Source organism: Eriocheir sinensis, chromosome 53 (genome assembly GCF_024679095.1).
Source record: "Eriocheir sinensis breed Jianghai 21 chromosome 53, ASM2467909v1, whole genome shotgun sequence".
NCBI classification, from domain to species: Eukaryota; Metazoa; Arthropoda; class Malacostraca; order Decapoda; family Varunidae; genus Eriocheir; species Eriocheir sinensis.
The window spans coordinates 5,981,521-6,006,520 of record NC_066561.1 but is presented as its reverse complement, the minus strand read 5'-3'; the positions used below and the strand labels follow the sequence as shown (position 1 = coordinate 6,006,520).

General features: G+C 46.1%; 2 protein-coding genes and 1 long non-coding RNA gene across 9 annotated transcripts in view; 1 reads left to right on the top strand and 2 right to left on the bottom strand.

Moving 5' to 3' along the window:
• LOC126983279 (procyclic form-specific polypeptide B1-alpha-like) overlaps nucleotides 1-11,096 on the bottom strand; it is an 11,656-nt gene extending 560 nt beyond the window's left edge. The window contains exons 1-2 of one of the 6 annotated variants that reach the window (XM_050835933.1): nucleotides 10,948-11,096; nucleotides 8,127-8,332 (exon numbers count right to left, since the gene is read on the bottom strand). In XM_050835933.1, coding sequence (XP_050691890.1) covers nucleotides 8,127-8,332; nucleotides 10,948-10,979 — 238 coding nt within the window. In that variant the 5' untranslated portion in view covers nucleotides 10,980-11,096. Of the gene's footprint in view, nucleotides 1-41; nucleotides 200-8,126; nucleotides 8,400-8,437; nucleotides 8,593-10,947 lie in introns of those variants that run through there. The other 5 variants (XM_050835932.1, XM_050835931.1, XM_050835929.1 and 2 more) reach the window with 5 other exon arrangements.
• LOC126983277 (uncharacterized) overlaps nucleotides 1-23,897 on the bottom strand; it is a 55,422-nt gene extending 31,525 nt beyond the window's left edge. Inside the window, exons 1-3 of one of the 2 annotated variants that reach the window (XR_007735752.1) lie at nucleotides 23,730-23,897; nucleotides 23,488-23,624; nucleotides 22,925-23,378 (exon numbers count right to left, since the gene is read on the bottom strand). The gene's annotated coding sequence lies outside the window, so the exon portion shown is untranslated. Of the gene's footprint in view, nucleotides 1-22,924; nucleotides 23,379-23,487; nucleotides 23,647-23,729 lie in introns of both variants that reach the window. The other variant, XR_007735755.1, reaches the window with a different exon arrangement.
• Nucleotides 8,423-25,000, top strand: part of LOC126983282 (uncharacterized) — a 32,056-nt gene continuing 15,478 nt past the window's right edge. The window contains exon 1 of the long non-coding RNA XR_007735762.1: nucleotides 8,423-8,564. This is a non-coding gene — a long non-coding RNA (uncharacterized LOC126983282). The remainder of the gene's footprint in view (nucleotides 8,565-25,000) is intronic.

The following is a 25,000-nucleotide window of genomic DNA, read 5'->3' as shown; positions in this document are numbered from 1 at the left end:
TACCTGCATGCCCCCTCCCACACCCCCAGACACACACTTACAGCAGCACCACCAGCAGGGTGCGAGTGTTCATGGCTGCAGAGGGTGAGGAGGTGTGTGCCCCTCGCCGGGACGCGCTCCCTTAAATACCCGACCCTAAAGCGAGGGCTGCGCCGCCGGGTCTCCAAGGTTATTCCAAGGTGTTATTTCCAGCCCTCTGGAAGCAGTTGAAGGATGTTGAAAAAATTCCCCGGACCGCCCCTATAATCCCTCTCTCTCTCTCTCTCTCTCTCTCTCTCTCTCTCTCTCTCTCTCTCTCTCTCTCTCTCTCTCTCTCTCTCTCTCTCTCCTGATATCTGATGATTAAGAAATAATAATAATAAAGGAATAATAATGATGAAAGTAATATAAAAAGATAATAAAGGTGATTAGGATACAGAAATATAAAAAGGCGCAAAGGAATTTAAATGGACAGATGTATTCGTAATTATGTAAAGGTAATTCGTGGATTAGATAGACAGATAGATGAATAAATAAACAGATAGATAGGTGGATAGATAGATATTTTGACAGAAAGATCAATAGACAGGCAAAACGACGAACAGATAGGTAGAAAATTAGATATTGAGATAGATATAGAGAGAGAAAAGTTACACAAGGACTGATAGACAAATGGGAGAGTCGGGAATATACAAAGAAAGATAGAGATAGGAAGAGAAAGAGATATTAAGAGAGTGAAAAAAAAAGAGAATATACTAGCATGAGAGAGAGAGAGAGATTTACATAGATTTACATAGAAAATCAGACCACACAGACCCCATGGTCCAGACTTGGTGGTCTGTCCTTAAACCTAAGTGATTTTACATTAATCAGAAGACTCCAAAACGTTGCATTTCTACTCTAGTTGATATTAAGTTGAAGGAAGTGACGGTCGAGCTTATTTTTGAAGGAGTCAATCGTGTTACACTGGACCACTGATGATGGGAGCTTATTCCATTCTCGCACTACAACGTTGGTGAAGAAAAATTTGGTGCAGTCTGAATTTACTTGTCTACATCTGAGTTTTACGCCATTGTTCCTCGTGCGCAAAGTGTCATCGATCATAAACAATGTTGATCTGTCTACATTCGTGAAACCATTAAGTATTTTAAAACATTCGATCAGTTTTCCTCGGAGGCGACGTTTCTCAAGAGAGAACATGTTAAGGGTAGAAAGCCTTTCTTCGTAGGATTTGTTGCGCAAGGAAGGGATAATTTTCGTTGCCCGACGCTGAACACCTTCTAATTTAGCAATATCCTTTGCATGGTGAGGAGACCAAACTGTACCGCATATTCCAAGTGGGGTCTGACTAAACTGTTGTAGAGCGAGTATTACATCTTTATTCTTAAATAAAAGTTTCTTTTAATGAAGCCCAACATTCTGTTCGCTTTATTTGCTGCATCGATGCATTGCTGTGAGAATTTGAGGTTTGACGCGATTTTGACCCCCAAGTCCTTGACGCATTGAACGCTTTTGAGTTTAACGCCGCGCATTTCGTAATCAAACTTCTGATTCCTCGTTCCAACTTGAAGGACCTGGCACTTGTCTACGTTAAAGGGCATCTCCCATCTATCCGACCAAGCTGAAATTTTGTGCAAATCCTCTTGGAGGCTTTGCCTGTCTTCGTCAGTGAGAACCGAGTTACCAATCTTTGTGTCGTCTGCAAATTTACTAATGCGGTTATTGAGTCCAACATCCACGTCGTTGATGTAAATAATGAAGAGCACTGGGCCAAGAACCGAGCCCTGAGGGACGCCACTAGTGACAGGCGCCCACTCTGAGTTAAATCCGTCAATCACTACTCTTTGTTGTCTGTTGCTCAACCAATTCGCGATCCATTGGTTTACCTGACCGTCAATACCTATTTGTTTTAATTTGTAAAGTAATTTATGATGCGGGACTTTATCAAACGCTTTCTGGAAATCAAGATAGACTACGTCCAGTGATTTGGTTACGTCATAAACAGTGAAGAGGTCGTTATAAAAGGTTAATAGATTTGATAGGCAGGATCTTTTTTTCGGAAGCCATGTTGTGAGTCCCCAATTAATGAGTGGCTTTCAAGGTAACTCACAATTTTGTCTCTAATTATGCCCTCAAGTAGCTTACCTACAACCGAAGTTAGACTAATGGGCCTGTAATTACCTGGTACTTTTTTGTCTCCTTTCTTAAAAATCGGTGTCACGTTAGCCTTTTTCCAATCTGAAGGAACCATGCCTTGTCGCAAGGACATATTGAATACGGTTGTGAGGGAGGAGAGTATTTCGCTCTTTGTTTCTTTCAGCAGAGTTGGATATACTTTATCAGGTCCAGGACTTTTATTTGTTTTAAGTGATTTGAGGGCTTTAAGGACTTCATCGGGTTTTATTTCAAAGTTAGACAATGCATGCTCGGGATTTACATTAGTACTGGTGTTGGTGGTGGTGGTGGGAGGACTGTTATTATTAAACACCGAGGAAAAGTAATTATTTAATAGGTTTGCAACGTGTTGGCTGTCAGTCACTAGTGCACCGTCGCTGTTTATTAAAGGTCCAATTCCACTTCTGATCGCCTTTCTGTTGTTTATGTAACTGAAGAAGGATTTCGGATTATTTTTACAGTTGGCTGCAATATTTTCTTCATATCTACGCTTTGCCTGATGCACTAATCTTTTTACTCGTCGCCTTGCATCATTGTAAAGTCTAATGTTTTCGGGCGTGCTTTGGTCTTTCTTTAACCTGTAAGACAATTTTCTCTCCTTGACTGAGTGTTTAATTTCGCTATTAAACCAAGGTGCACAAGGGGACAAATGTGTCCTGCTGAGTGAGTAAGTGATTTTTAAAGTTTAGCCAGGCGTCCTCTGCATTGCCGTCATCTGATAGTTGCATATCTATTAGTTTTCGTCGGATTTCTACGAAGTTGGCTCTTTTGAAATTGGGCACCTTAACTTTATTTTCAGTCACCGATGTTTGAGCTCTAATGTCAACGCGCACTAGTTTATGATCGCAGGAACCGAGGTGTTCTCCTACCGTGACATTACTGACTAGGTTATCTTGGGTCGCTATAACAAGGTCAAGTATGTTATTTTGTCGAGTTGGTTCAGAAACCATTTGGCTTAGATAATTTTCCTCTAGAAATTCGATCATTCTATGGGACTCACCTTCTGTACCGTACAGTGTCGCCCAGTCGATATGGGGGAGGTTAAAGTCTCCTAGTATCAGTGAGTCGCTGTTATTAAGTGACTGCCTTAAGACGCTGTACATTTCAAGATCGCCATCAAGTGATTGCCCCGGAGGCCTGTAAGTGACAGATATATTTAAATTGACTTTTGCAATGTTTACTCGCACGCACAAATGTTCAACGTTACTGTTTCTTGGTGTTTTGTCAGTAGGTTGCAAGTAGCTTTTTGACAAAAGGGCGACACCACCCCCTCTACGGTTTACACGATCATTGTTGAAGAATCTGTAGCCATCTATGTTGTATTCGGAACTTAAATCAATATTAGTGGTGTCGATAAATGTTTCGGTTATAGCAATTACGTCAAAGTTTTCTGTCAGAGCAAGACATCGCAGTTCATCAAATTTGTTTCTTAGGCTACGCGCATTGAAACTAAGGACTCTTAGGTTATCTTGAAGCTTGGTAATAGAGTTACTGGAGGGTTCAATGTTACGAGTCTGTTGCGGTGTGAGGTGTCTATTTACACGGGCGGGATGGAAGGACGTGGCTGAGAGTCGTGTTTTGTTGTTGAGGCGTTACCTACGGCGTTGTTGAGGCGCCTTCCAAATCTGGCTGCCCTGATGGGGGACAGGTGTATGCCGTCCCTTTGAAAAGTCTACTCTGGCCGTAGAAATCGTTCCAGGCGTTAAAGAATTCGACGTCAAGCTCTCCGCAGAGAGTCTGCAGGCGGTTGTTGAGGCTGAAGGCCTTACTGTAGAAGTCGCCCTCATCCCATGTCCGTGGTAGAATTCCTGAAATCAAAATATAAGCGGATTTAGTCTTATACTTCTGGATGAGCCTACGGTACTTGTCCAGCAGTTCCTCAGACCGGGTCGTGGTGACGTCGTTTGTACCTGTGTGGAGAACAAAGAGTGAGTCATTAGAGGCCTCAGCGGAGACCTCGTCCAGGGCAGCTGTGATGTCGTCAACACCAGCTCCAGGATAACAGTAGTTACGCCTACGACGGGGACTCTGCCACAGAATTCAACCACCTGATGGCGAATCATAGAGTCACCGACCAAGAAGGTGCTCTGTTCCTCGTCCTCCTCCTCCTCCAGTATGGCAAATCTGTTGTAGCAATGAGTAGGATAAATGGCTCTAGGGCGGGTCTGGCTCCTCCTCTCACGGGGTGAAGCATTCAGCGTCAGCTCTACCGGTTCCTGTGACGTGCCTTCTTCGGAAGGTGGCTGGGCATCGAGTGCAGGTGAGGAGGGTGATGAGGCGTCAATTGCAGGAGGGGCGACGATGTTGGACTGGATAAACTCCTGCAAGGTATCAACAGTACTTGTTAGTTCGGTGATCTTCTTCTCGCCAGCCGTTAGCCTTTCGTCCTGTTGAAGGAGTCTCGTTTCCATCTGCTGAGTCAACAGGCAGATCTTGCAGACGGTCGATCGTCCTGAGAAGAAATGACCAGAGAAGTTTCCTGTGCAAGTCGAACATTTCTTTAGCGCCATCTTGGTAAGGAGGAGGTATCTATATATTTTCTTTGCTTTTTCTTTTTCGTTTGAGAGAGAGAGAGAGAGAGAGAGAGAGAGAGAGAGAGAGAGAGAGAGAGAGAGAGAGGCCGATAACCCCCTTAGTTACTAGGATACTCAACACAATTTGTCGGAATTTTCAATCGTGAAGAAAAAATTTCCAGAGAGAGAGAGAGAGAGAGAGAGAGAGAGAGAGGGGGGGGGGAGGGGGGGAACTGGGCGTATATGTAAGTATTGTGTAAGGGGGAGGGATAGTGTTTATTTTTTTTCTTTATTATTCACATCATTTCCCTCATCTTATTTTTGTCACTGTCTTTTATGTTATTTTCTTTTTTTTATGTCATTTTACTCTTTGTCATTTTTTGCGCTTTTCTTATTAATGTTTTTTTTTTTTCATTTATATAATATTCTCACGTTTACCTCATTTCCCTCTTTTCCTGTTTTCATTTTCTTCATTTCTTGTGCTCATTTTCTCTTCTTCTCATTTTCTTATCTTCTTATTCTCATTTTCTTTTCTTTTTCCTATTGTCAGTTTTTTTTTTCTTTTTGCTATTGTCATATTCTTCTTATTGTCATGTTTGGGTCATTTTCTTCTTTTCCCCTTGTCATTTTCTTCTTTTTTATTATAATTTTCTTCTTCCTATTGTCATTTTCTTCTTTTCTTTTCATTTTCTTCTTTTCCTATTGTCATTTTCTTCTTTTCTTTTCATTTTCTTCTTTTCCTATTGTCATTTACTTCTTTTCTTGTCGCGTACACGTAGAGAACTGGTTACCCTTCACTTCGCCTTAAGGAAAATCATATTAATAGTAACAGAGTCAAAAGAGGAGGAGGAGGAGGAGGAAACATGGAAATGCAGGCAACAGAAAGCCTATTGGCTCATTACGAGGTCGCCCGCTTGGGTGATTTAATCTGCTCGACCGCCACTTGGAGCTTGATGAGCAGATGAAAGCACCTCGATATTGAGGAGCAGATGAAAGCACCTCGTTATTCAGTTTACTCCCGACGCAGCGAAATGACGGTCGATTCTATATTTGAAGGAGTTGATGTTATTCGCATTTACTACTTCTGAGGGAAGATTGTTCCAGTAGCGGATGACTCGGTTTGAAAAGAAACTCCTTCCAATGTCTGTGTTACATCGACTCGACAGAATGGGTAAACCGTTATTTCTAGTTCTTGTGTTGGTTTGAAGTTCAAAGAATTTGGAGTAATCGACGTTATTGAACTTTTTCAGATACTTGAAGACTTAAATCATATCCCTTCGTAGGCGTCTTTTCTCCAATGTAAAGAGATTGAGTCGCTTGAGTCGTTCCTCGTACGGTTGAGCCCTTAAGGTTGGAATCATCTTTGTGGCGCGTCGTTGAATCCTTTCCAGTAAAACAATGTCCTTTCTGTAATTAGGAGACCAAAATTGTGCCGCATACTCGAGGTGCGGTCTTACCATGGAATTATACAAGGATAGCATCACGTCTGGTGTTTTACACTCGAAATTCCTCGCTATGAACCCGAGCATAGCGTTGGCTTTGTTGTATGCTGTTTTACAGTGATTCGCGTGTTTCAGGTCACTGCTGATAGTGACTCCAAGATCCTTTTCCTCCTGCACCCAAGCATAGTGTTGGCTTTGTATGCTTTTTTACAGTGATTCGCGTGTTTCAGGTCACTGCTGATTGTGACTCCAAGATCCTTTTCCACCTGCATCGCCTGCAGAGGTTTCCCATTCATGATGTATGTGTGGTTACTATTTTGGGACCCAATGTGCATAACTTTGCATTTGTCGACATTAAAACACATTTGCCATTGGAGGAGAAGGAAGAGGAAGGAGGAGGAGGAGGAAGTACAACATGAGACTTAAGGAGAGGAGGGTTAACAGATGAGGAAGGAAAGGAAGGGAACTGTGTATGCAGAGGAGGAAAAAGGAAGGAAGAGATGATGATGATGATGAGGAGGAGGAGGAAAAGGGGATGAGAGAGAGAGAGAGAGAGAGAGAGAGAGAGAGAGAGAGAGAGAGAGAGAGAGAGAGAGAGAGAGAGAGAGAGAGAGAGAGAGAGAGAGAGAGAGAGAGAGAGCGAGAGGAGACATGAAGGACTTTGAGGAGAAGAAACTAGTGATGGAAGAGGTAGAGAGGAGAGAGAGAGAGAGAGAGAGAGAGAGAGAGAGAGAGAGAGGAAACTCAAGAAGGCAGAATAATCAGAGACGCGTCTATTCACATGCCGTCCTCAAGATCACCTGTCATCCCGGACTCTAAAGGAAAAAAGAACATGGTGAGTTAAGGGTAGACTGAAGAAATGAAGGTGGAGAAAACGGGAAGACTTAGAGGGTCACTACACTCTCCTCTTGCCCCCCCCCCCCCCTCTCTCTCTCTCTCTCTCTCTCTCTCTCTCTCTCTCTCTCTCTCTCTCTCTCCTTTTTTTACTACTTTCCACACACACACACACACACACACAGACACACACACACTCACAGCAATCCAATGTTTTTGCTGCACAGTACTACTCGTGAGCACTTGTTATTCATTCACCTGCCTTGTCTGTCTTTAAAACTCTTTAACATTACATACAAATCTCCAACCGTATTTGTATCAACTGAGCAACTCTTAAATTCATCTCATTCATCCATGTGAGGTGAGGAAGGGAGGGAAGAAGGGTGAGGTGTGTATTTATTGTAAATGCATTTTTGTTTTCGGTGTAAAAATAACTATATTAAAACATAATATGACTGACAGAACAAGTGCCTGCAGGAGCAAGATGCGTGTGCAGGCAACAGTCATGTGGGGCGTAGACATGTACGCGAAGGCAACACACTCATGAGAACACACATGAACAGGTTGGCAGTGTAATGGTGCCAAGGTAAAGCAAAACCTTTGACAGTAAAAACCGTTGATATCACAAGCAACTTACCGGGACGCTTAACCTGGCAGTGGTCCCGTAGCACGCCGGTGGTTCAGTGGGTGTGGTGCTCCGCCTTCATCCCCGAGGCCCGGGTTCAGTGCCCGGCGCTCAGTGCTGTACATTTACAGATCTCCTGGTGTGTTGTTACAGTTTCCCTGATGATGGTGTTAGGGTCCGTGACAAAGGCACTCCCTCGTCACCACCAGGTCCTGCCAGGCCCTGGACCCACCGCTGTGTCCCGTCCCCAAACAGGGTAATGAAGCGCCACATAGCGGGAGAACTTCATGCCTTTATTGAGGAGTAAATACAATGAAAGCATAAAATGAGAGTTGTCCGTGGTCCGTTGGCGGTGTTCGTGCGGGTCAGGTCATGGTGGAGGGGGTCAGCACTTTGACACACGTAGCCACCTCAGGGAAGGAAGAGCCTCAGCGGGCTCTCACCCCCGGCCTAAGGACCAAGGAAGTCAAAATTAAGAATGAGGAATTGGGAGCGCGAACCACCAGAAGAGTGCACCGTGACCGCCGAACACCCCCATCTAGCGGGGCAGACCCTTACCTGGTCTTGGTCTCCGATCTGGCCTGGGTAAGCGCGGGGGTCTTTCTTTTGGTTTTGGTTTGGGTTTGGGTCTGGCCCTGGCCCTGGATACGGCTCTCGATACGGCTCTGACTGCGGCTCCGACCAATGGCTGGGGCTCAGGCTCAGGCACCGGCGAGGCCTCGGTGGTGGTGTCGCCGGTGCTGGCCAGCAAGGCGCTGCACACCCTGTGGGAGAGGAAAGGAACACCTGGGGCTACTGATGCACAGTGACGCATGCAGCAAGCAAGACTACCTGCATGCCCCCTCCCACACCCCCAGACACACACTTACAGCAGCACCACCAGCAGGGTGCGAGTGTTCATGGCTGCAGAGGATGAGGAGGTGTGTGCCCCTCGCCGGGACGCGCTCCCTTAAATACCCGTCCCAAAAGCGAGGGCTGCGCCGCCGGGTCTCCAAGGTAATTCCAAGGTGTTATTTCCAGCCCTCTGGAAGAAGTTGAAGGATGTTGAAAAAAATTCCCCGAGCCGCCCCTATAATCTCTCTCTCTCTCTCTCTCTCTCTCTCTCTCTCTCTCTCTCTCTCTCTCCCCTGATATCTGATGATTAAGAAATGATAATAATAACAGAAATAATAATGATGAAAGTAATATAAAAAGATAATAAAGGTGATTTGGATACAGAAATATAAAAAGGTGCAAGGGAATTTAAATGGACAGATGTATTCGTAATTATGTAAAGGTAATTCGTGGATTAGATAGACAGATAGACAGATAGATGAAGAAATAAACAGATAGATAGGTGGATAGATAGATATTTTGACAGAAAGATCAATAGACAGGCAAAAAGACGAACAGATGGAAAGAAATATAGATATAGAGATAGATATAGAGAGAAAAATGTTACACAAGGACTGATAGACAAATGGGAGAGTCGGGAATATACAAAGAAAGATAGAGATAGGAAGAGAAAGAGATATTAAGAGAGTAAACAAAAATAAATAAATGAGTACATACTAGCATGAGAGAGAGAGAGAGAGAGAGAGAGAGAGAGAGAGAGAGAGAGATATGACCCCCTTGGTTGCATGGATACTCAACACAGTTTGTCAGAATTTCCAATCGTGAAGATAAATTTTCCAGAGAGAGAGAGCTTAGCCAGGCGTCCTCTACATTGCCATCATCTGATAGTTGCATATCTATTAGTTTTCGTCGGATTTCTACGAAGTTGGCTCTTTTGAAATTGGGCACCTTTACTTTATTTTCAGTCACCGATGTTTGAGCTTTAATGTCAACGCGCACTAGTTTATGATCGCAGGAACCGAGATGTTCTACCGTGACATTACTGACTAGGTTATCTTGGGTCGCTATAACAAGGTCAAGTATGTTATTTTGTCGAGTTGGCTCAGAAACCATTTGGCATAGATAATTTTCCTCTAAAAATTCGATCATTCTATGGGGCTCACCTTCTGTACCCGACAGTGTCGCCCAGTCGATATGGGGGAGGTTAAAGTCTCCTAGTATCAGTGAGTCGCTGTTATTAAGTGACTGCCTTAAGACGCTCTACATTTCAAGATCGGCATCGAGTGATTGCCCCGGAGGCCTGTAAGTGACAGATATATTTAAATTGACTTTTGCAGTGTTTATTCGCACGCACAAATGTTCAACGTTACTGTTTCTTGGTGTTTTGTCAGTGGGTTGCAAATAGCTTTTGACAAAAAGGGCGACACCACCCCCTCAACGGTTTACACGATCATTGTTGAAGAGTCTGTAGCCATCTATGTTGTATTCGGAACTTAAATCAATATTTGTGGTGTCGATAAATGTTTCGGTTATAGCAATTACGTCAAAGTTTTCTGTCAGATCAAGACATCGCAGTCCATCAAACTTGTTTCTTAGGCTACGCGCATTGAAACTAAGGACTCTTAGGTTATCTTGAGGCTTGGTAATAGAGGTGGTGGTACTGGAGGGTTCAGTGTTACGAGTTTGTTGTGGTGTATGGTGTCTGTTTACACGGGCGGAGAGAGAGAGAGAGAGAGAGAGAGAGAGAGAGAGAGAGAGAGACTTCTTCGTCTTAACGTCTTAAAGATTTTCTCCCTTGATAGGGGGACAGGGCCTTTGCTCAAAGGCGGCCCTGTAAAGGGAGGCGCTCAGCGCTGTACATTTACAGATCTCCTGGTGTGTTGTTACAGTTTCCCTGGTGATGGTGTTAGGGTCCGTGACAAAGGCACTCCCTCGTCACCACCAGGTCCTGCCAGGCCCTGGACCCACCGCTGCCCCCCGTCCCCACACAGGGTAATGAGGCGCCACATAGCGGGAGAACTGCATGCCTTTATTGAGGAGTAAATACAATGAAAGCATAAGATGGGAGTTGTCCGTGGTCCGTTGGCGGCGTTCGTGCGGGTCAGGTCATGGTGGAGGGGGTCAGCACTTTGACACACGCAGCTACCTCAGGGAAGGAAGAGCCTCAGCGGGCGGTCACCTCCGGCCTAACGACCAAGGAAGTCAAAATTAAGAATGAGGAATTGGGAGCGCGAACCACGAGAAGAGTGCACCGTGACCGCCGAACACCCCCACCTAGCGGGGCAGACCCTTACCTGGTCTTGGTCTCCGATCTGGCCTGGGTAAGCGTGGGGGTCTTGGTCTGGGTCTGGGTATGAACCTTGGGTTGGCCTCAGGCTCCGGCACCGGCGAGGCCTCGGTGGTAGTATCGCCGGTGCTGGCCAGCAAGGCGCTGCACACCCTGGGGGAGAGGAAAGGAACACCTGGGGTTACTGATGCACAGTAACGTATGCAGCAAGCAAGACTACCTGCATGCCCCCTCCCACACCCCCAGACACACACTTACAGCAGCACCACCAGCAGGGTGCGAGTGTTCATCGCTGCAGAGGGTGAGGAGGTGTGTGCCCCTCGCCGGGACGCGCCCCCTTAAATACCCGACCCAAAAGTGAGGGGTGCGCCGCCGGGTCTCCAAGGTTATTCCAAGGTGTTATTTCCAGCCCTCTGGAAGAAGTTGAAGGATGTTGAAAAAAATTCCTCGGGCCGCCCCTATAATCTCTCTCTCTCTCTCTCTCTCTCTCTCTCTCTCTCTCTCTCTCTCTCTCTCTCTCTCTCTCTCTCTCTCTCTCTCTCTCTCTCTCTCTCTCTCTCTCTCTCTCTCTCTCCTGATATCTGATGATTAAGAAATAATAATAATAAAGGAATAATAATGATGAAAGTAATATAAAAAGATAATAAAGGTGATTAGGATACAGAAATATAAAAAGGCGCAAAGGAATTTAAATGGACAGATGTATTCGTAATTATGTAAAGGTAATTCGTGGATTAGATAGACAGATAGACAGATAGATGAATAAATAAACAGATAGATAGGTGGATAGATAGATATTTTGACAGAAAGATCAATAGACAGGCAAAACGACGAACAGATAGAAAGAAATATAGATATAGAGATAGATATAGAGAGAAAAAAGTTACACAAGGACTGATAGACAAATGGGAGAGTCGGGAATATACAAAGAAAGATAGAGATAGGAAGAGAAAGAGATATTAAGAGAGTGAAAAAAAAAGAGAATATACTAGCATGAGAGAGAGAGAGAGAGAGAGAGAGCGATGACCCCCTTGGTTGCATGGATACTCAACGCAGTTTGTCGGAATTTCCAATCGTGAAGAAATATTTCCCAGAGAGAGAGAGAGAGAGGGGGAACTGGGCGAATATGTAAGTATTGTGTAAGGGGGAGGGATAGTGTCTATTTTTTTTTTCTTTATTATTCACATCATTTCCCTCATCTTATTTTTGTCACTGTCTTTTATGTTATTTTCTTTTTTTTTATGTCATTTTACTCTTTATGTCATTTTTTGCGCTTTTCTTATTAATGTTTTTTTTGTTGTTTTTGTTTTTGTTTTTATAATATTCTCACGTTTACCTCATTTCCCTCTTTTCCTGTTGTCATTTTCTTCATTTCTTGTGCTCATTTTCTCTTCTCATTTTCTTATCTTCTTATTCTCATTTTCTTTTCTTATTCTCATTTTCTTTTCTTATTCTCATTTTATTTTACCTATTGTCAGTTTTTTTCTTTTTGCTATTGTCATATTCTTCTTATTGTCATTTTTGGGTCATTTTCTTCTTTTCCCCTTGTCATTTTCTTCTTTTTTATTATAATTTTCTTCTCTTCCTATTGTCATTTTCTTCTTTTCTTTTCATTTTCTTCTTTTCCTATTGTCATTTTCTTATTTTCTTGTCGCGTACACTTAGAGAACTGGTTACCCTTCACTTCGCCTTTAGGAAAATCATATTAATAGTAACCGAGTCAAAAGAGGAGGAGGAGGAGGAGTAGGAAACATGGAAATGCAGGCAACAGAAAGCCTATTGGCTCATTACGAGGTCGCCCGCTTGGGTGATTTAATCTGCTCGACCGCCACTTGGGGCTTGATGAGCAGATGAAAGCACCTCGATATTGAGGAGCAGAAGAAAGCACCTCGTTATTCAGTTTACTCCCGACGCAGCGAAATGACGGTCGATTCTATATTTGAAGGAGTTGATGGTATTCGCATTTACTACTTCTGAGGGAAGATTGTTCCAGTAGCGGATGACTCGGTTTGAAAAGAAACTCCTTCCAATGTCTGTGTTTCATCGACTCGACTGAATGGGTAAACCGTTATTTCTAGTTCTTGAGTTGGTTTGCAGTTCAAAGAATTTGGAGTAATCGACGTTATTGAACTTTTTCAGATACTTGAAGACTTGAATCATATCCCCTCGTAGGCGTCTTTTCTCCAATGTAAAGAGATTGAGTCGCTTGAGTCGTTCCTCGTACGATTGAGCCCTTAAGGTTGGAATCATCTTTTTGGCGCGTCGTTGAATCCTTTCCAGTAAAGCAATGTCCTTTCTGTAATTAGGAGACCAGACCTGTACTGCATACTCGAGGCGCGGTCTTACCATGGAATTATACAAGGATATCATCACGTCTGGTGTTTTACATTCGAAGTTCCTCGCTATGAGCCCAAGCATGGTGTTGGCTTTGTTGTAGGCTTTTTTACAGTGATTCGCGTGTTTCAGGTCACTGCTGATAGTGACTCCAAGATCCTTTTCCTCCTGCACCCAAGCATAGTGTTGGCTTTGTATGCTTTTTTACAGTGATTCGCGTGTTTCAGGTCACTGCTGATAGTGACTCCAAGATCCTTTTCCTCCTGCATCGCCTGCAGAGGTTTCCCATTCATGATGTATGTGTGGTTACTATTTTGGGACCCAATGTGCATAACTTTGCATTTGTCGACATTAAAAAGACATTTGTCATTGGAGGAGAAGGAAGAGGAAGAAGGAGGAGGGGGGGGGGGGGAGATTGCTCACTCTTGCACGAGGGAGCACGGGCCTTTGCCAAAGGCGGCCCGTAGCAGGGAGCCGTCAGACCGACTCTATCGGCGATCGAAATCTAGCCGACCAAGTCGGTCTGTCGACGAGGACTGGCGTGTCTCTGAGGAGGAGGAAGTACAACATGAGACTTCAAGAGAGGAGGGTTAACAGATGAGGAAGGAAAGGAAGGGAATTGTGTATGCAGAGGAGGAAAAAGGAAGGAAGAAATGATGATGATGATGAGGAGGAGGAGGAAAAAGGGATGAGAGAGAGAGAGAGAGAGAGAGAGAGAGAGAGAGAGAGAGAGAGAGAGAGAGAGAGAGAGGCATATGAAGGGCTTTGAGGAGAAGAAATTAGTGATGGAAGAGGTAAGGAGACTATCAGGAGAGAGAGAGAGAGAGAGAGAGAGAGAGAGAGAGAGACGCGTCTATTCACATGCCGTCCTCAAGATCACCTGTCATCCCGGACTCTAAAGGAGAAAGAGAAAGAGAACATGGTGAGTTAAGGGTAGACTGAAGAAATGAAGGTGGAGAAAACGGGAAGACTTAGAGGGTCACTACACTCTCTCTCTCTCTCTCTCTCTCTCTCCTTGTTTTACTACTTTCCATACAGAAACACACACACACACACACACACACACACACACACACACACAGACACACACACACTCACAGCAATCCAATGTTTTTGGTGCACAGTACTACTCGTGAGCACTTGTTATTCATTCACCTGCCTTGTCTGTCTTTAAAACTCTTTAACATTACATATAAATCTCCAACCGTATTTGTATCAACTGAGCAACTCTTAAATTCATCTCATTCATCCATGTGAGGTGAGGAAGGGAGGGAAGAAGGGTGAGGTGTGTATTTATTGTAAATGCATTTTTGTTTTCGGTGTAAAAATAACTATATTAAAACATAATATGACTGACAGAAATTAATCAACATCTGTTTCTACTTGAACGTAGGTATACGGTCCCTGAAAGTCAAGATCAAGACCAAGATTGCCCACTGCCCATCAAACGTGGCATCATGGTGTTATTAGTGAATATCATGTTCCTCAGCAGCTCAGCGAAAGTCACCGTCCGAAGGTCTGGGTCCTGAGAGAGGAAAGGAGAGGAGGAGAGCAAGTTTGAGGCTGATGACGTCATTGAGGTGGGAGGAGCACTTGTCTCAGCCGGCGAATCAGGGTGACGTGAGACGTCCTGGCTAAAATTGGCGTCACACTGGACCCAAATCTGGCGAGCTCGAGCTCTGGCTGGCAGTTTTTGCTCGCGAGCAAGTCACTGTTGTCGTCACACTGACGAGCGACGAGGGGCGAGCGACGAGCAACATTGTAAACAAAGCCTCAACCTTGGCGCCTACTACACCTACGCTTCGCATTACGGCTAAGTGTGCAGCTGTGACGGCATTACTTGCCGTTACTCAACGAGCTCAGAAGAAGAAAAGACGAGTCTGGGTTCGGTCATGGACTCATGGCTGAAGAGAAGGGAGGGAGACCCATGGCGTGTACAACATCATAACATCATAACTTTCTTCAGCGTAGACTTAAATAAATGTGGATGACTGTGGTACCACAACTCGGGATGGTCCCTGACTCTAAATATTAAAAAATGCATAATACCAGAAGACCAATGAACTCTAGAACTAGGAGTGAAGGTGGTCATGGCGAGTGTTTACTTCAGCTGGGCGGTCTTGGTCTTGGTCAGGGATCCAGAAATCAAAATAAAAACCAACACTAGTTTTCACAATATTATAAATTATTACAAACACCATCAAACATCAAACGAGTATGTGAATAAGTTCTCTAATATCATGGGTATACGGATTCAATACACTAGGCAATATATATTATTCACATATCGGTGCACCAAAGAGCTCATTTGACTGCCAGCTCGCCGAGCTGCTCCCCGTCCAAGCAGCGAGCTAAACGCAGGAGCAAAAGCTCACGAGCGAGCCACCCCGCGAGCAAAAGCTGCCAGCAAAAGCTCGTGCTCGCCAGATTTGGTCCAGTGTGACGCCGGCTTAACGTGAGCGGGGTGCCTGAGAAACAGAAAATAGCTCAAGCCTATCCGCTCTAGTACCCCCACTAGTGCATGAGCAAAGCCTCATCCGTCAGCATTTTGCTTACGGACGGGACCTGCTCAACCAAAATTGTTCCCGAGAAATACCGCCTCCGCTGGGTCACCCACCAAATACCTCTCGCTCGACTCTCGCTGCCGCTCCGCGTAGCCCCGCCTTCCTTACCATATATGGTAGTCGTGTAATGCCGGGATGTGAAGGCAGGAGAAGAAACTTAGAAGTATAAGGAAAAGACGTAGGTTGTCATTATAAGTGATTACAAGTAGTTATAAGTGAGCATAAGTAGTTATGAGTAGTTATAAGTCACTATAAGGCCATCATAGATATGTAAGAAATTGCATTTAGGTATCCTTGATCACAACCTATAACATAACACATCACCCCCCCCCCCCCTCAGACTACTATTACACAATGTGGTGCAATACTTACGTCACTTTCCCGCCAGAACTTAGCGTCTGTCGCCCCTCCCTTTCCTCCCCTTCCCCCCTACCAGCGCACGCACTTCGGAATTGTTGCCAGCCCTTGCTTGTCAATGCCCTATCAGTTAAATTCATCCACCCTTGCGTAGATTTTTTCCGCTGCTCCACATGAAATTTCGTCACCTTGCACGTTAAGAGACCGTACCCATATATAAACTACCCTAGTCTTCCCTTCATTTTGGAATTAAACCGTAATAGATTATAAATCAGCTACTTGGCCTCCATTGTCCGCGCGACGGGGCCGCCCCAGGGCGGGTATAAAAACTCGGGGTAGCGTTTTCCCGGGCGCCCGCACGGCTATGGGGTGCATTCAACACTCCGTAAATGCGGACACGTTGACTCCCCATGGCCCAGGGCGGCGAGCACAGCTCAGCGACCCACACCTCTGCAGGGCTCTAAACACAGCCCATCCAGTCACCGAACTGGTAAATATCAAAGAAGAAGAAGAAGTTTTCCCGGGCAGACTCGAGGCTCACCCGCTGTGTTTTACAGGTATGTACGTGGCTCTCCCGCCTTCGCCCCCCCCCCATTTGTTCCCCCCCTACGTGCTCCCCAGTTCAATTACCGTCTCCCCTTTAGCCAATGTGTATCTTAATAATCCTGTAAATGCATTTCTGATCCCAGCAAATGAAATAGGAGACTCGAGGCTCACCCGCTGTGTTTTACAGGTTCTGGCGGCCCACTCCCTGCACACACACACACACCCCACACACCCACACGAACCCGTGTATCTTTCCCGACGTGTTCTTTTAGTTGTTAATCTCAGTACTCCTCTTCTTTCCGTGATAGTGGTTGTAGGAGAGAGACCCCTTAAGCGTTCTTGGAGCCTTATGGGGTTGGAACGGGGAATCGAACTCCAAAATTTCCTTCTTTATCCCCTATTGCAGAAAGTATTTTTTGTGAGTATATAGGCCATTAATCTGTGGTTTATCTCTTGAGTAAGAAGTGTTAGTAAAATAGGGGGCTGTATGTTTTGTCGTTTCGACAGAAATTGTTCTCGCTGTGTACGGGCCTCCCAGGAAGTGTAGAGTCCCCCCTCCCTGTGGTTTTGTCATATATCTTATGTACCTGTTTTGCAATAGTTGTACACCCGCGCAAGGGTAAGGGTTTCGTGGAGAATTCTCAGCCATGTTCTGATTACCATTGTGAGAGGAGAAACTAGAACCCAGTCGTGTGTCCATTCCCCCACTTCTGTCAGTTTCGGGTAAATCGTGCCTTCAGTGAGCAGTTAACTGTAAACCGTGTCGTCAGTTATGACTATGTATACCTTCTAAACTAAGTCTCACATGAATAAATGTACCAACCCCTATTTATAGGCCTTTATTTCTTATCTCTTCTCCCCGTCGTGAGTTTTGTCCGGCCGGTTGTGGAGTTAAAGTACATTTTTACCGCCCCGAGTCCTCCCCCTTCACCACGTTACCCCCTGCCCAAGGGATCAGAGTCTCGCTCTGGGTCACTTTAATCCCTCATTAAATCCTTAGTCTTTTATATACATATACTTTAAGGTTCCCAGTGAGCTACCGGTGACATAGTTCATCGGTAGATCTCTGGGTGGTGGCAGCAAAACTACCCCCAGGGCGAGTACCCCTTGTTTTTCCCCAGATATCCATTAGTTGAATTTCCCTTTTTAACATCATTTAGTGCCCCGAATTTCCGGGCACGACAGTTGTGCGGAGCCAAAGACGGAATTCCAGGCCTGGTCACCCCTAGTGTGGACGCCACTGAAAAGGGAATCAGAAATTAACTTCGGGGAACAATGCGAACCGAGCGGAACGGCGCCACTCTTAAATACTTGCCTGCGCTATTACGGGCTTGAGCCGACCACCAGGCCCACCAAGAAAGCCTACCGCTCGAACACACTCATCTGAACTATTACGGGGTTCCACTACAACGATAAGTCTTGTATTACGCCTAGAACACACAGAACACTAAACAACTGAGTGAACGCCTAATGCTGGGATCACCATCCGCGATTTCGCTCTGCGACGGTTGGCGATTTTGAAAATTTTCAAAATCGGCATATACGCTCGACATCGTAGCGACGTCCCTGCGATGCGATTAGTCGCAATTGTCGCGCGGTAAAGTTCGCACGACTTGCGGTTGCCGGCCCGTCGCGCGAACATTTTGAAATGTTCAAAAAGTCTTTTGAAGTCTGCGATAGTGGCCAAATCGCACGATTATTCGCACGGTTAAGCGAGAGACCATCGCAGTATGCGCTCGCATACCCTCGTCAAGCGCAAGGGGTCGCGGTGTATGCGAGCGTATATGCGAGTGACTTTGTACATCGTGCGTATGGCAGCGACGCTGCTTCGGGAAGCGAGATGGCAGCGAGGGAGCGGGAGGGTGTGAAAAACCGTTGGCGTCTTGGGAAGCGACCGCTCGCTCGCACTCAACGCTGTCCAACCACACGCCGCTACCCTGCCCGCCTGCAAAATAATAGCCTAATATTTATGAATTTATAATAATAGCATATTATTCCTAACTGCTAAATAATAGCTTAGTGTACCTGAATGGAAAATAATAGAACAGTATTCCTAAATGCAAAATAATACCCTAGTTGTCATAAATGCAAAATAATAGAATAGTATTCCTAACTGCTAAATAATACCCTAGTGTTCATGAATACAAAATAATAGAATAGTATTCCTAACTAACTGCTAAATAATAGCCTAGTGTTCATGAATACAAAATAATAGAATAGTATTCCTAACTAACTGCTAAATAATAGCCTAGTATTCATGAATACAAAATAATAGAATAGTATTCCTAACTAACTGCTAAATAATACCCTAGTGTTCATGAATACAAAATAATAGAATAGTATTCCTAACTAACTGCTAAATAATAGCCTAGTATTCATGAATACAAAATAATAGAATAGTATTCCTAACTAACTGCTAAATAATACCCTAGTGTTCATGAATACAAAATAATAGAATAGTATTCCTAACTAACTGCTAAATAATAGCCTAGTATTCATGAATACAAAATAATAGAAGAGTATTCCTAAGTGCAAAATAATAGCCTAGTGTTCATGAATACAAAATAATAGAATAGTATTCCTAACTGCTAAATAATAGCCTAGTGTTCATGAATACAAAATAATAGAATAGTATTCCTAACTGCTAAATAATAGCCTAGTGTTCATGAATACAAAATAATAGAATAGTATTCCTAACTGCTAAATAATAGCCTAGTGTTCATGAATACAAAATAATAGAATAGTATTCCTAACTGCTAAATAATAGCCTAGTATTCATGAATACAAAATAATAGAATAGTATTCCTAAATGCAAAATAATAGCCTGGTTTAACAAAATGCAAAATTATAAGCTAGTGTACACAGTAAAATTGTTAACTAGGGTACACAGTAAAATTATAATGTATTTCTCTTGACTACTTCATTAGCTTATTAGCAAGTTATTACAGATTGTAAAACTCTTTCCACTTACAATTTATTACAGAAATTGTAGATACGGTATAACATGCAGAAAACCTTACACCTTACGAATAAAATCCAATATTCCTCAAAACAACTTACGTCGTTCCCAGGAGATCTCGACCCCCAGGTTAAGAACTGCTGAATTAGAAGCAAGAAACAATAAAGCAATATCAGCAACAGCAAGGGAGGGTAGCACGGGCTACTACTTACTTGAAGCACTGGGTGGTCGTTACTAACCGACTATTAAATTTGAGTCGACACAAGCAACTGGCGTTGCCAAATGGGAATTATTTTACCATATTGAAAACCTATAAGGTCGGGATATGCAGGGTGCCAAGACTAATTCCTGGTTAGTTAGTTAGTGTGTGTGTGTGTGTGTGTGTGTGTGTGTGTGTGTGTGTGTGTGTATATATATATATATATATATATATATATATATATATATATATATATATATATATATATATATATATATATATATATATATATATAATGTATGATGTGTGGGGGGATGGATGGAAGAGAGAGCGCTAAGTGTTGCCCGGCTATATGGGTTGTACAGCGACACGCCCTCGACGTTTTCTCGACCATGCGTGCGACGTCGAGCGTCGTCGAGCGACTAGACCATGGGCGGTCGCGCATAGTCGCCAGGCCCTGCGTCCATCCCGGACCATCGCAACGGGTTTTATTTTCAAAATCGGGCTCCTCTGCGTACAGTTGCGCGCATTCACGCACGATTCACCTCGACGTCCCCTCGCCTGTCGCCCTCGTGTGCGTATAGGCGAGGGACCCTCCCTCGCCATGTTGCCGTGAGTTGAAACAGAGGCAAACGCGCAGAGACAATGGCGATGCGCCCACGATTTCGTGCATTTTCAAAATCGCCGACCGTCGCAGAGCGAAATCCCAGATGTGTGATCCCAGCATAACAAAGTGAGGTTCCTAACATCAGACAGAGCCTGAACGGTAATGTGACGCAATGCGAGCCAGTTAGCAAACTCATGGTGCCAGAAACGGTGTCTAAACAATCATATGAGCAGAAAACTGCCCACACTTCAGCTCTTTATCAATACGTCTACCTCTCCGCGGCTGTTCCTCCACCCTTCCTCCTTCCCCCGCCTCTCCTCAGAAAGGAGTCGCGTCATCACTCCTGACTCCCCGTGAACGACCCAAAGGTGAGGAACAACCATATGCCCCTTCCCCCCCACCCCCAGCACAGGGTAATGAGATGCTTTATAACAGGAAAACTGCATGCCTTTATTGAGGAGTAAATACTATGTAAGTATAATAGTGAGAGTTGTCCGTGTCCGCGGCCCGTGGTCCGTTGGCGGTGTTCGTGCGGGAATGGCGAATGTTAGGTCACGGTTGGAGCAAGGTTTAAAGAGATACAGTTGGAGGAGGTCCGCACGGACAATAACCACTGATACACACGCAGCCTGAGGGAAGGAAGAGCGTCAGCGGACAAGCACTACACGGGGGGCTGAGGGTCATATTCTTAAATGTTTCGGCACCCAAGCACACATATTGACAAAGCATTCACAGGAGTTTGGGGAATTTCCAGGAGTAGTTTTGTGACCCTGGTGGTAGTTTGACACTTCCTCTGTTACCATGAACCAAAATAACACTTAATAGAATCCGACTGCTCCCCTTTTCGGCCTGTGGAAATAGTTGGTGTGAGGGATGGAAGCGTCTGACAAGGTCGACCTAAGTGCCAAGGAAATAAGTCAAAGCTAAGAGCGAGGAACGTGAATTTCGAGGAAGTGTGCGCCGTGACCCCGAACACACTCACCGTGATGATGGTACCGTGGGGGTCGGGGTTTTGGTCTTGTGTAGGAACCGCGCCAGGGCTCAGGCTCAAACTCAGGCTCAGGCACCGGCAAGGCCTCGGCGGTGGTGGCCAGCAAGGCGCTGCACACCCTGGTGAGGGGAGGTAAGACACTGGGTTACAGATGTACTGTGACTCGTGCAACACACACACACACACACACATACACACACACACACACTCACAGCAGCACAACCAGCAGGGTGCGTCGCTCCATCTCGTGGGTCAGCAGGGAATGTTTGGGACTTCCATTTTCCCCGCCTCTTATACCCGCCTGGACACAGCGCCAGGTGCCAGGTGCTGTTTGTCAAGACGCGCCTGATGGATGGGTTTCCCGCAGACCCCGTGACCAGCGGCCCCGCCCCGGGCATATCATCCTGTTGTCTGGGTAGGCGGTGGCCGAGTGGCCAGCGTGCAGGCGTGGTGAGCCCGTGGCGGAAGATTACCCACATGCCGCCCGGGTCTTCAATCAACCTTAACTTCAGTGACTTCGGTCAAGATGAGAACCGTGGGGCAGCGTGGGCCAAGCAAACAGTCATGTCATGGCAGCCACTTTAAATTAAATTCGCCTGCGCCACTAACGGGCTGGGGCCGTCGAAGAGGCACCTCAAGAAAGCCACCTGCGCTACAGGCAGCATTTAAAAAAAAAAAAAAAAAAGCTCGTCGAGCACGCTCTGCCACCAGGCCAATCCCTGCCTCCCTCGGCGCTACACACACAGCACTTTGTCGGCCACTGTGTCGTCACTGCATTACACGAAATGTTCTTCCAAGCGTTGTGTCCTCGGAGTGATGGGTTCCTTGAAGAACGGAAGGGGGGTTGGGGAGGGAGGCTAGGGTCAACCAGCTGACCCGTGGCAGGTACGGAGCGCCATGAGCCGTGTTTTAACCGTTTGAGGTGAAGGCAGAGAGAGAAAGAGAGAGAGAGAGAGAGAGAGAGAGAGAGAGAGAGAGAGAGAGAGAGAGAGAGAGAGACTTCTTCGTCTTAAAGATTTTCTCCCTTGATAGGGGGACAGGGCCTTTGCTCAAAGGCGGCCCTGTAAGGGGAGGCGGGCAATTCAAGTCCCGGCGGGTGAAGGGACGCCTCCGCCGCCGCCACAGCCACGGGTAGCAGCCGGCGAGCAGCGACGGAGGCACAGGCCCTCCGGGCAGGCGCCCAGTAGCAACCCGTAGCGGTACACGGGCGACTTGACTGCAGCGGGGGGGCCCAAAGCGAGGATGACCAAGCGGGTCAACCTCGCCGCCGCAGAAGGGCCACCCAGCTGCTCGCCCACGGAGTGCTGGCGTTCCACTGAGAGAGAGAGAGAGAGAGAGAGAGAGAGAGAGAGAGAGAGAGAGAGAGAGATTACTGCAGCGTGTTGTCGTTGGTATTGACTGAAGGGCGTGGGTAAGCGAAGAGAGAGACTAAGGTTGGGTTACGAAGTGCACATTGTGGAGCATACGGGGTGTGGCGGGGGGGGGGGGGAGGGGGGGGAGCAGAACAAGTGCCTGGAGGAGCAAGATGTGTGTGCAGGCAACAGTCATGTGGGGCGTAGACATGTACGCGAAGGCAACACACTCATGAGAACACACATGAACAGGTTGGCAGTGTAATGGTGCCAAGGTAAAGCAAAACCTTTGACAGTAAAAACCGTTGATATCACAAGCAACTTACCGGGACGCTTAACCTGGCAGTGGTCCCGTAGCACGCCGGTGGTTCAGTGGGTGTGGTGCTCCGCCTTCATCCCCGAGGCCCGGGTTCAGTGCCCGGCGCTCAGTGCTGTACATTTACAGATCTCCTGGTGTGTTGTTACAGTTTCCCTGATGATGGTGTTAGGGTCCGTGACAAAGGCACTCCCTCGTCACCACCAGGTCCTGCCAGGCCCTGGACCCACCGCTGTCCCCCGTCCCCACACAGGGTAATGAGGCGCCACATAGCGGGAGAACTGCATGCCTTTATTGAGGAGTAAATATAGTGAAAGCATAACATGAGAGTTGTCCGTGGTCCGTGGTCCGTTGGCGGTGTTCGTGCGGGTCAGGTCATGGTGGAGGGGTCAGCACTTGCAGGAGCCTTGACACTCACAGCCACCCCAGGGAAGGAAGAGCCTCAGCGGGCGGTCACCCCCGGCCTAAGAACAAAGGAAGTCAACATTAAAAATGAGGAATTGGGAGCGCGAACCACGAAGAAGAGTGCACCGTGACCGCCGAACACCCCCACCTAGCGGGGCAGACCCTTACCTGGTCTTGGTCTCCGATCTGGCCTGGGTAAGCGTGGGGGTCTTGGTCTGGGTCTTGGTCTGCCCGCCTCAGGCTCCGGCACCGGCGAGGCCTCGGTGGTGGTGTCGCCGGTGCTGGCCAGCAAGGCGCTGCACACCCTGGGGGAGAGGAAAGGAACACCTGGGGTTACTGATGCACAGTAACGCATGCAGCAAGCAAGACTACCTGCATGCCCCCTCCCACACCCCCAGACACACACTTACAGCAGCACCACCAGCAGGGTGCGAGTGTTCATCGCTGCAGAGGGTGAGGAGGTGTGTGCCCCTCGCCGGGACGCGCCCCCTTATATACCCGTCCCAAAAGCGAGGGCTGCTCCGCCGGGTCTCCCAGGTTATTCCAAGGTGTTATTTTCAGCCCTCTGGAAGCAGTTGAAGAATGTTGATAAAAATTCCCCGGGCGGTCCCTATAATCTCTCTCTCTCTCTCTCTCTCTCTCTCTCTCTCGTCCTTATTAGTATTGTCACCATGAAGGACGAAGCAAGCAGAGACAGGAGTGCGCACACTCCGCCACACTCATCAGCCCCAAACACCCAAGACGCCGAGGAAAAAATACTAAATGAAAGCGACGTGAGAGAAGCAAAAAGAGGATTAGAGAGTAGATTATAATAATGGAAGAAGAGAAATGTAAGGTAAGAAATGTTTTAAAATTCATAAACAAACAAACAATAAAGATTAAGAAGTAAAACGTAAGGCTTTTCTTCTCATCAGCTCTCCTCCTCTTACCGATGGTCTTCTACCTCTTAAATTCCGCCGCCATATTGCCTTTCTTTCTATCTTCTATCGATATTTTCATGCTGACTGCTCTTCTGAACTTGCTAACTGCATGCCTCCCCCCCTCCCGCGGCACCGCTGCACACGACTTTCTACTCATTCTCACCTTATGTGAGAGTTAACCAGCATCTCCATTCTTTCATCCCCTTCACTGGTAAACTCTGAAACAGCCTTCCTTCGTCTTTATTTCCTCCTGCCTATGACTTGACCTCTTTCAAGAAGAATCACCTCTTCACCCGAAATTGACCTCTCTTTTGCTCCTCTTTACTTTTGTCTATTATGGGAGCGGCGAGTAGCGGCCTTTTTTTTTTCACATTTTTTGTTGCCCTTGAGCCGTCTCCTTTGATGTAAAAAAAAAACTAATAAAATATGAGCATCATATAAGCTGAGTGGTTAGCGTGCGGACCCCGCATTCATTACGCCATGAACAACGTCGATTCGAATCCCCACGCTATACCAACTGGGATTTTTCAGTCACCGCAGAGTGGCCTACGACTACCCACATGCTGTCCTGAAGGCCACCCATCAACCCGGACTCTAGAAGAAACCGTCCAAGTGAATAAAAAATGAGTTCCCGGGGTCAGCATGAGCCAAGCATAATTGGCGCCACTATAAAAATAAAAATTGCCTGCGCCATAACGGGCTTGGGCCGACCACCAGGCCCCTGAAGAAAGCCTACCGGCGCTATAGGCAGAGATGTAAAA